This window comes from Haliotis rufescens, unplaced genomic scaffold (assembly GCF_023055435.1).
Source record: "Haliotis rufescens isolate VD_foot unplaced genomic scaffold, xgHalRufe1.0.p SCAF_2, whole genome shotgun sequence".
Taxonomy (NCBI): domain Eukaryota; kingdom Metazoa; phylum Mollusca; class Gastropoda; order Lepetellida; family Haliotidae; genus Haliotis; species Haliotis rufescens.
Genome location: NW_025963890.1, coordinates 47,994,889 through 48,006,671, shown reverse-complemented (window position 1 = coordinate 48,006,671; position 11,783 = coordinate 47,994,889). Strand labels below are relative to the sequence as shown.

The 11,783-nt window shown below is 41.1% G+C and overlaps 2 protein-coding genes across 2 annotated transcripts; one reads left to right on the top strand and one right to left on the bottom strand.

Annotated features, from left to right (window-relative positions):
* Positions 1-1,515: 1,515 nt before the first annotated feature.
* LOC124146242 (rRNA-processing protein UTP23 homolog) lies at positions 1,516-4,665 on the bottom strand. Its single transcript, XM_046516434.2, has 4 exons — positions 4,430-4,665; positions 3,930-4,158; positions 2,869-3,011; positions 1,516-2,109 (listed from the first exon to the last, which is right to left on the bottom strand). The coding sequence occupies exons 2-4, from the start codon at positions 4,144-4,146 to the stop codon at positions 1,732-1,734; spliced, it is 738 nt and encodes a 245-aa protein (XP_046372390.1). The 5' UTR covers positions 4,147-4,158; positions 4,430-4,665; the 3' UTR covers positions 1,516-1,731.
* A 1,124-nt stretch (positions 4,666-5,789) lies between these two features.
* On the top strand, positions 5,790-11,783 carry LOC124146240 (eukaryotic translation initiation factor 3 subunit H-like). The gene is made up of 6 exons (XM_046516433.2): positions 5,790-5,863; positions 7,113-7,269; positions 8,102-8,269; positions 9,435-9,684; positions 10,297-10,432; positions 11,090-11,783. Exons 1-6 carry the CDS (start codon positions 5,801-5,803, stop codon positions 11,306-11,308), a joined length of 993 nt encoding a protein of 330 aa, XP_046372389.1. The 5' UTR covers positions 5,790-5,800; the 3' UTR covers positions 11,309-11,783.

Genomic DNA, 11,783 nt, shown 5'->3' with positions numbered 1-11,783 from the left:
CTGCCTTGACAACCATGATAAGAATATGATCAGAATTCATGGAGTACCTTTTAGGGACATTATAGCTGGGATCACTTCGTGGTTTCAGAGATGAAATGTATATGAAAAGGTTTACTGACGGATGTACGACGAACCAAATCATAACTGTGTGCAAAGGAGCTAAATATCACTCTTAAAAGGGTTGTGAAATGTATATCACAGTAGTAAGCAAGTATGGTGTTACGCCGCTTTTAGCAATATTCCGGCAATATCACGGCGGGGGACACCGGAAATGGGCTTCACACATTGTACCCATGTCGGGAATCGAACCAAGGTCTTCGGCGTGACGAGCGAACGCTTTAACCACAAGGCAACCCGACCGCCCCTTATCAAAGTAGTCTTGTGTCTGGCTGGAAGTTCAATGTTTGCATCTCTAGGACAAAACTACACCATCATGACTATATGTGGGTGTCCTGTCAGTATGCACTCACATACTGTCAGCACCCTTTGTTCATATTCCAAGGTGCTTTAAGCTCAATTATCTTCCAAAACCTGAAAAAATTGCTCTCAAAACACATATGGACTTCAATATGGTTGTACAAATTGTTTTATTTTGTAACAAGTAACACAGAATAAATGCTCTGAATACGTCTCTGTCACAGATCATCTTCAACTTCACACATAATGACAGTGTTGCAGTCTTTTTTTATCTTGAATGGGTCACACATGAAGACAAATGGAACCTCACCCAGTTACTATCTTACCGAGGTAAGGGAGTTTACTGATGAAAAAAAGTCCAGTTTCCAGCCTTGCCTGGCCTGGCCTGGAATTTCTATTTTTGCTGGACTAACAAGTCTACGCATAGTCCAATCAAAATAGCATAACAAATTGACATCACGTTCATAAACATGCTGACTTGTGTGCAGATTTTGGTTGATAGCAGGATTTGCAAAGCATGTGTACCGTCAATTTGGTGTGTTGACAGATATTTTCTAAATATTTTCAGGTTTTTAATGAAGGTGCTCAAGTGATTTGATGCACGTTGCGCAGTAAAACATGTTTTATTACAAAATAGATTGTCTTTACTGGGCACTGCCATTTTTTTTTTAAGCAAATGCAAGTGATATGAGAGGTCGAATGGTGGTGCTACGATCGAGCCACGAAATTCCAGCCAAGTTCGTCAGGGGTGGATACTGGACTTTGATTTCAGTTAACTCCCTTGCCTCGGGAAGATGTACTTGAACTGTCCTTATCATTAGTCTGTATCACAGCGACGGAGATTTGGAACATTTGAATATCTGTGTGTATTTCAGTCATTTGAATCAATGGGGAAATCTTCATGAAAAACAATACAATTCTTATAGAACATGATATATGTTTATGTATGTTGTGTTTGCTTGCTTGTTGTTTAACATTGCATTGCATAGTATTCCAGGAATATGACGGCAGTCTGTAAATAATTGAGTCTGGACCAGACAATCCAGTGACTGACATCATGAGCACCGATCCACGCAATTTGGATAAAATTACATGCATCAACCAAGTCAGCGAGCCTGACCACCCGATCCAGTCAGTCGCCTCTTACGACAGCATAGTCGCCTTTTATGACAAGCATGGGTTGCTGAAGACCTATTCTATCCGGGATCTTCACGGGTTTGGGGTATGTATTTGGCAAGAAGATATAACCACCAATCAGCTGTTCACCGAGTCAGGAGTTCCACTCTGCAATGTCTGTGAAATAAGGTCAGGAGGTCAAGAGGTCAGGATTTGCTGCTTGAAGTGTTCCCTGATATGTTCAGCAACTTTAACACGCTTCCTTTTTCTTCGAAGTTTCTTTTCTTTTATTGGCGTATGAAGACCAGCTTTAAGTTTCTTAGATTTACAAGACAAGGGATTCGGTCCCTTCATCTTCTTCTTCTTTTTCTTCTTCTCCTGTTCCCCAAACTCTTCAAGTTTTAACTTTGTTAACACATTGTGTTCATATTCTGTTGGGCCAAGTTTTTCAGCTATGACATTGGCAGCCTTTTCCTTGGAGGCCTCTGATGGAGCTTCTATAGTGACGGTGTTGTGAGCAATGTACAGCAGTGGGATGCCCGGCTTTGTCCGTGACAGCTCTGTCAAATCTGGGTCCTAGTATAGAGGAAAATACAATAAAAAAAGTAATAGAGCCTTTTAGAAACAGTGCCTCAAGTACCTGTGTGTATATACATGGATACAGTGTTTCTTTGTTGCTTCACGCTGCACTCAGCAATATTCGAGCTATATGGTGGTGGTCTGTAAATAGTCGTGTCTGGACCAGACAATCTGGTGCTTGACATCATGAGCATCAATCTATGCAATTGGGATACAATGACAAGCAACAACCAAGTCAGCGAGCCTTACCACCCAGTCCGATAAGTCGCCTCCTACAACATAGTTGAAAGCAGGGTTGCTGAAGACATATTCAACCCCGGATCTTCATGGGTCAGATACAATATAAGTGTATTTGTTCAGCATATAGAATCTCGAATAATTAATGAGTAAATGGTGTTTTGCACCAGTCAGCAGTATCTCAGCTACATCTCAGTGGCCTGAAAGCAAGGTCACTCATCACAAGCACCAAGCATCAATGTCAGCTCTAACAGGGGTACCCGTGAAGATTCTGGGGTAGAATAGGTCTTCAGCAACCCATGCTTGCCGTAAAAGGCGACTATGCTTGTCGTAAAAGGCGACTAACAGGATCGGGTGGTCAGGCTCGCTGACTTGGTAGATGCATGTCATCGATCCCAATTGCGTGGATCAATGCTCATGATATCAATCACTGGATTGTCAGGTCCAGACTTGATTTTTTACAGACCGCCGTCATACAGCTGGAATATTGCTGAGTGCAAACTAACCAACCAACTGTACCTGAGTAGCAAGCATGTACTTGAGTTTGTTCCGCTTCCTGATGAGGGACTTGAGACAATGAGAAGCTGAGACAGGCTTCTTATGGCCGCACTTGGCGACTTCGTACTGGCGCAACACCTTGAGGGGTCCATACAGGACGCTCCCTGCAACACAGACACATACTAAAATAACGTAAAACATCTCATTCACTTATAAAAGACAACATTATCTTAAAACAAGCCATCATCTGAGTATTTACAATTTCTGTGTGACAACACACCTGCGTTATAGTGCAAGTATTCATGATAGAAACGTATGATGTCCGGAAACCTATGATCCAACGATAATAGTATTGTGCCATGAATAATAATAAAAGAACACGATAATATTTTTTGGAGTGTTTCTTTTAAATCTTTGATCATATTTTTACGAGGAAGATGATTTTTCCCCGAGGACTACTGTTTTAAAAAAACCATGATTTTCTGCATTTCCGCGGAGATTTCACAGCCCTGATACTTATACTGCTGCGACAGACAAGTCATTATACAGTCCGCATTGCAATAGTTTTCTCTACTGACATCTATATCAATTCACAGGAATATGCTTTGACAGAAAAGGAAGAAAACATGATGTTTGAATTTACCAAGTATAAAAAGTACATATTCAAACATCATATTTAAATCTGGGAGCTTCTTTAGAATAGAGAGCCACAACAACAATCTCTCAAAGACAAACAACCAGTTTTTGTGAGAGTCTGTTGAATGCGAACTCACAGACTTTGGATTGTTAGCCCAACAGCTAACTGACTGAGCCACGTCCACGCTGTTAAACTTCGTGCAAATTTACCTTATCATGCCTAACACATTACAAAACTGAAAGGAAAGGTTCAGTTCCTGTAGGAATGGTGTTTTGTTATGTACGGACACACAAACGAGTGATCCTGATGCCATATGTCACACTCGTCTCATTCCGTAATCTACATGATCATATAGCTGTTATATTGCTGTGTGCTGGTTAAACAACAAACAAACATTACTTGCAGTAAAACTAAAATCTGGACTGACATACAACTTACAACCTACCAAACAATTCACATTCAGCCATTACACATGCTGATGTGATGAGTTTCACTTCAGATTCAAAATACTTTGGAACCTGTTCCGCTATGTTAACTTTGAAAGAGAGAGCCGCTTTACAAAATGTGCCATCAACCAGAATCTTGTAGGGCGGTTCAAATCCGAAGTTCCCCTTGTAGAACGTCAGAATACGACGTGCATGCTTTCCTCTTTTAACCTTCATCTTTTAAGAAGTCTGAAATTACAATGGCAGAAAAATAACAGTAAAAAAATCAAATATGTGCACGTGCGTTGGGGCATGAAATAGATTTAGGCCTATCTGAAACATCTGGCTTAGTGAAGACAACTTGCAACATACGTAAATAAAATTACATAAGCACCACACCAAGGATAAATCTGGGATTAAACTCACAACCAGCTGATTCGTAAAGATATACCGACTTCCGACTTGTGGGTTGTGAAAGGATTTTTTAAAGAGCTATTAACTTCCAGAACAAAGCAAGTACCTTGTGATATTCCGTTGATATGTTGTTGTCAGTACATGTGTTGCTTCTAGGGGGCAGACATTTTGTTTCATTCACTCTTCGCACTTCCGGTATCAACAACGACTTCAGTCAAATAAATAACTGTCAATAACATTTAAACATGAAACGACGATTAATTTATGATAAAGTTTTATCGATACAAATTTGGTAACAACGAAAAACAAAATCTTTGGCAGTCTTACTTACAAACCACACAATACAGTTCCAAACTGGGTTCAGGCTGATCATAAAACTTGGCTCTGTCTATGTCACCTGCCTCAACATTGTCTCCCTTTATTTAAGACATTTCTGGTAGAGCTACAGATTCAACACAGAATTATGATTGTGACAAAACCGTCCATAAATTCAAATACTCGGTCAATGATATCTTACTAAAACATCAAATTGCAAACTTTCTTGGAATGTTTATACGTTCATGCAAGATGTTCCACTTGTATCTACAAGTTGACCAGGGTGCTGTTGTACAAAGCGATCTTAGCGCTTAGGTGATCGTAACTCCCATACCTTAACAGAGACTTACGACGATCATAGCGCTAAGGTTGTTTTGTACAACGGCACCCAGATCTTGAACCACTATATGGAATCAGAGACCATCTTTTTAATAGTCAAAATTAAAGGTCAACATGGCCCTAACTATGATAGCGTTACCTAACTGGTTTAATTAAGGTGTGTCGTGTATCGACTCAGACTATCGATTGACAAAGTAATAATTAATATACAGACGCTGCTTGGAACTACGCAGTAATATGTCAAGTCTTGAGCCATTGTCATAGGAAAATATCAATACACTTTTAACAATGAAATGGCCTTAGGCATTGAACAGACTGTTTATGCACTGCATGATTTAGGCTCCCCAAAACAACAACGAAAAGTAAAGTTTTTTGTTTTTTTTATAGAAAAACCTGTTGATGAGTTTACGTACCTGCTACGTGGGCAGCTGCACACCTGGACTATAGATACGTTTTCACTTTTTCGAGTGATCTTAAACTTTCATCATGCTACCATTATCTAACAGACCACAATTATTGTGCCTAGACCTATTGTGGTACTGAATTCTAAAGATAGGCTGATATATTACAGCATATATCATATTCATAAAGTGCTTTTCTTCTTGTAAGTTAGAAATTACAAGTTGTGTATAGTTTTGAGGTTCCGACCCTGGTTGATAATACCACTAAACGCAAGAAATGCACGTTACAAATGAACGAAGAAAGTATCGCAAAGAAATCCATTGCACAAACGGCTGTTCATAGAACGGAAAGAGTTTTGCGCAACATAAACGAAATGACAGTCAAATCTACTGATAAGCGCTCGCGCAGTCACTCAGTCAAAATGGCGACCGTCAGAGCGAGCACGTTGCCGTCACCGGTAAAATATGTACAGATTGATGGCCTTGTGAGTATTCTGGCTGCTACGAAACATCACTTTATACATTCAGTCAATGATAATGTGGAATCATCCATGGTTTGATTTTTCTTTAGCCTGTCAGAAGGAAGTGATTAGACATACATATGCAGCTGGTGTACCGGAGGAAGTTACATGGCTACATTATTATGATCAACCATGGAAACTAATGAACCATACTGTAGGATTTTTTGCTACTCTGTTCTGTCTGACTCGTCATGTCAGAGTGTAGCAATTTGTCCAGTCCACGGTAATGTCTTCATTGATCAACAGCCTTAGTCTCATGTTTCATTAACATTTTTTCTCTGGCTCATACACTGATACAGCATGTTGGAATTTGAGAGTAACCACCTACCAAAATCAAAATTCTTCTGATTCGTTTTGGTATCAGGTCCTAGTTTGTATAAACCCAACCAAACAAGTAATTGCTTGTAAATTACATCATAAGAAAATCAAACTGCAAGATTTGACATTAAGGCAGGAACTATTGAATATCGGAATAGGTGGTACTGGTAGACTGCTGTTGAATGTATGAGCAGTTGTAGTCTTCATCTCCTCAAAAAATACTACTGATCTGTCACTAAGTTGTTACATTTCCTGTATTTCAAAGTGCAAAACAAGCATGATTTGAGAGCAATCACATACAAGGGGAATTTTGAGTGACTAATTTTCCTATTTAATATATACTCAATCTTGACACTAACTTTGTTTACAAGGAAGCGCTGTGTTGTCAGTCAACATGGTCAGCTATGGCCCAAATTGTTCAGCTGCATGTTGCCCTGCCTCAACAAGAGCGTGTGCCTCTTAATGTCAGATAATATTAATTTTGTTGTATTTTGATCGCAACACTAATACAGTAGACTTTGTTTATAACAAACTTCCTTGTAATGAACTGACGGATGTAACAAACTGTTTTTAGGTCCTGTCCTTTTGCTGTATATAGGCTATATATATATGCTTTTAATGAACTATGGTTAAAACGAATTAAAAATAGTGGTCCCATTGAGTTCGTTAAAACCGTAGTTAACTGTACAGTGAGTGTTACCAACTGTGAGTATGTATTCCTACCCTATTTAAATCTCTTCTTTCAAACAGATCCTTGGGACTTTTAGGGATAATGGTACTTATGTATGTGCAAGTTAGAACTATTTGAGGTTGCTTGTGATTTACATTTCTGAAGAGGTTCCTATCTCAGATCTAGAAAGTGAGCATGCCCTGTAGAGTGAGAGTTTGGTTGCAGGTTGTGCTGAAGATCATCAAGCACTGCCAGGAGGAGGGAGCGGGGGGCACGGACCTGGTGCAGGGGGTGCTGCTGGGGCTGGTGGTGGAGAACAGGCTGGAGATCACAAACTGCTTCCCCTTCCCCAGACACAATGAGGAGGAAGACTTTGATGAAGGTAGAAGGAGTTATGTGCAGCTCTTACCATGTTTGCTGTAAGAGGTGACTATGCTTGTCGTAAGAGGCGACTAACAGGATCAGAGGGTCAGGCTCGCTGACTTGGTTGATGCATGTCATTGTATCCTAATTGTGTGGATTGATGCTCATGGTGTCAATCACTGGATTGTCTGGTCCAGAGCACCGTTCCACAAAGCGATCTTAGCGCTACAACTATCATAAGCCAGTGCTAAAGTATGGGAGTTAAGATCACCTTAGCGCTAAGATGGCTTTGTGGAACGGGGCCCAGACTAAATCATTTACGGACTGCTGACATATAGTTGTAATATTGCTGAGTGCGGCGTTAAACAACAAACAAACAAATCTTTTCAGACTGTTGGACTATCATGTTCACATAACGTAACAAACCATTGGCAGATATATTTGGACTAGTCTTATGACTGGTGGCTTTATCTTACCCTGATATGGGCGATGGGGTAGCATCGTAGTTAAAGTGTTTGCTCGTTGTGTAGAAGGCCTTTGTTTGATTGCAAAAGTATTCACATTGTATGGAGCCCATTTCTGGTGTCTCCATGTCGTGATGTTTCTGTAAAAGAGGACTCAATCGCTCCTTTCTGAATATGGTCACATTGATTTAAATGAAGTTGTATATGCACCACATCCCTCAAATATCGTTGATTTGTTTTGTTTCATTATGTGACCATTTAGCATGTCGTGCCTAAACACTGCTTGTGTTTCCCTCAGATACACTTCCTTCTGTGTCTATGGTACCTGGCTATTAGTGATGTGAGTGTGTTACTTGTAAAGACTAACACCAATTGTGACACTTTCAGTCCAGTATCAGATGGAGATGATGAGGAACCTTCGTCACGTCAACATTGACCATCTTCATGTTGGCTGGTATCAGAGCACGTACTTCGGTTCTTTCATCAACCGCCCTCTCCTGGACTCCCAGTTCAACTACCAGCACTCCATTGAGGAGTCAGTGGTACTTATCTACGGTATGTGCTGTCATAAACATTCACACTGTCATATGTATTGATGGTTATTGGACCCATGAAGGTCCGGGGTAGAATAGGTCTTCAGCAACCCATGCTGTTAAAGGCGACTATGCTTGCCGTTAGAGGTGACTAACAGGATCGGGTGGTCAGGCTCGCTGACTTGGTTGATGCATGTCATCGTATCCCAATTGCGTGAATCGATGCTTGTGATGTCAATCACTCGATTGTCTGGTTAGGACTTGATTATTTGCAGCCCGTCGTCATATAGCTGGAATATTGCTGAGTGCGGCGTTAAACAGGCGACAACAGGATCAGACTCACTGACTTGGTTGATGCATGTCATCATATCCCAATTGAGTAGATCGATGCTCATGATGTCAATAGCTGGACTGTCTGAGCCTGACTTGATTATTTACAGACCGCCACCATACCTGACATATTGTGGAGTGCTGTATGAAACCAAAAGCAAACAAACTTGACTTGGAAAATGAATAAAATTGAAATAAATTAAAATTGTGTCGGCCTGTTTCAATGATTAAAACTTTCTCGGTGATGTCCGTGAGCCATTGTGTATTTCAATTGCTATGAGAAACAGGTTTGACATTCTGGCATTTAACAACAAACAAACAACATTCAGTGTTTAACCAAATATAGGTGTAATTTCAGTTTTGATAAATAATATTGTTTAATAACATTTTATACCTTGGCACGAGAAGCAAATTCAAGGGACAGATAGTGTAAAGATTTCAACTGTGCTTTTATGTGGTTAGATCAGTGTAGTCTGATTGGGCATTACATTTTTTCAAATGCATGAAGGTAGGTCGGTAACACTGAGGATTTCTCATAATGAGTATTCCTGTTTGTAATATTTCTGTCAACAAGAAAACCTATTCATAGTCTAGTGGTAGAGTGTCTGTCAGGAGAGTTTAAAGTCAGGGGTTCGATCCATGGAAGCGTCATAAAAAAGACGTCAGTTGGAGTCTTTATACTGTGTCTGAGTGGGGTATCTTAGTGGGCTAGCACTATAAATCGGCATCAGTCTGGACGAGTACAAGCACACACACACATGTATAAGTGCAATAATCTTGGACGCGACGTTAAATCCCATTACACCTCACCAATCTGATCATCTGGAAGAAGTATTACCATGTAATTTCCTGTGCAGACCCCCTGAAGACGACCCAGGGCTTCCTATCGCTGAAGGCGTACCGCTTGACGCCAGAGATGATGGAGTTTTATGCCAAGGGGGACTTTACCCCAGAGGGCATCACCAGCCACAACATGAGCTTTGAGAAGATGTTCGAGGAAATCCCCGTGGTGATGAAGAACTCCCACCTGGTGAATGCCCTGCTGTGCGAACTGGACGACAAGAAGATGAAGAGCCAGGAGTTTGCCTTCCTCGATCTGGCCACCAGGTGGGTGCAGCACTGAATAGGTCCGGGAAATCGGGAAGATCTAAAGTTGTTGGTAGAGCATATGGGTATCCACCGAGTCTACGCCTATAGTGTCCTATAAAATAAGATCTGTACATGGTGTAGAAGACCCGTGAAGATCCGGGGTAGAATAGGTTGTTGTAAAAGGCGACTATGCTTGTCATAAGAGGCGTCTAACAGGATTGGGTGGTCAAGCTCGCTGACTTGGTTGATGATGCATGCCATCGTATCCCAATTGAGTTGATGATCGATGCTCATAATGTCAGTCACTGGATTTTCTGGTCCAGACTCGATTCTTTACAGACCGTCGTCATATGGCTGGAATATTACTGAGTGCGGTGTTAAACAACAAACAAAACATGTTGTAGTGTTATGCCTTCCTCGTTGTTTCATATATGTAGCCAATATCAGCCAGTTTAGCGGGCTCCAAGGACAATAAGGCCACCTTGACCTTCCTACAACACATGCATTATCAAGTTTACAGATTTTACAAGTTTTAGTGCTGAGCATAATCAGATTCAGGAACTTGTACATAGTTGATGAAAACACTACTGATATAGACCATAACTTAAAGAAAAACCTTGTCCCTTGTAGCTCCATGTTAGAAAAGAATCTTCGGCAGTTGATGGAGTGTGTGGATGATGTTGCCATGGATACGAACAAGTACCTGAACTTCCAGCGGCAGCAGTTCAGACAGACACAAGCAAAGCAGGCTCACATTCTCAAAAGGGTAAGCATGATTTATATGGCGGAGATTTGTAGAGAGGTCGGAGAAATCATGGGGTTCGTTGATCTTGCTCAATTGTGGTATTACAGTGGAAATGTTTTAATTTATTTGATGTCTTATTGAAGAAGAGGTTGCTGTAGGAAAACTCATGAGGATGAGTCATAAAGGTGTGTTATTATACCCTGACAATTAATCATGCAGTGAACCGATGATATGTCTGGTTTGCAATGGCCTACATATCACAGTATCCGCCTCCGTGGTCTTGTGGTAGAGCGTCCACCCAGAGAGCGGAAGGTCCGGGGTTTGATCCCCGGCCGCGTCATACAAAAAGACGTTTAAAGATGGTACTTGTTGTTACCCTGTCTGGTGCTCGGCATTAAGGGGCTAAAAAAGGGACTGGTCAGCTCGGAGTCAGTATACTGTGTCGGAGTGGGGTATTCATGTTAACCTGCAGCATGGTATCTCAGTGGGCTAGCACTATAAATCGACATCAGTCTGGACTAGCACAAGCAGCAACAAACACACACGTACACACGTGCATGCATGTCGCTATATAAGTGCAATAATCTTGGACATGACGTTAAACCCAATTTCACCTCCTCTCACCTCACATATCACAGTGATAATGCTGTGACATCACCTGCTCTCTCATTTTCACAGACACAAGAGAACCAAGTCCGTCAGGCCCGAGGTGAGGCGGCGCTGCCCGAGGAGGACCTGTCAAAGCTGTTCAAGCCGCTCCAGCCGCCACCCCGACTTGACTGCCTCCTGGTGGCGGGGCAGATCGACAACTACACCAAACAGATATCAGAGTTCTCTTCACAGAGTATTGGAAAGCTATTTTTAGCAGAATCTTTACAGGCGCCAAAATCCAGTTAACAGACTGCGGAGGATAGAAACTTTTCACATCAACTATTTGGGGATCTAGAATCAAGAAAACATTGAAGTTTAGGCTGTTTTATCATTGATCTTTGACCATCAAACCATTATTGAAGTTAGAACACCCAGGGAGGTTGGACAATCTGTGTGACTTGTCAAGGAGTCTGTCGGGCCTTGTACGGGGCACCCATGCATGAATCAGCACAAACAGCCAGATATAGTTTGATTCTTTCAAAAGATACTCTTGCTGTTAAAACAGTCTCCCATGTAAGGTGATGAAACCTATATATATGCGTGATGTTTTCATGAGGTGTATGAATGTCTTGTCTTACATGGGAAGACGTGTGTTAACAACAGACTATTTTCTGGACGTCCCAAAATATGTTTGGTTGTTTTGCTTTTGTCATGTACATTGTTAAGATAATACAAAAAAAATTCTGTATGGAAAAATGAAAGTAAAGTAATCCTATAATCA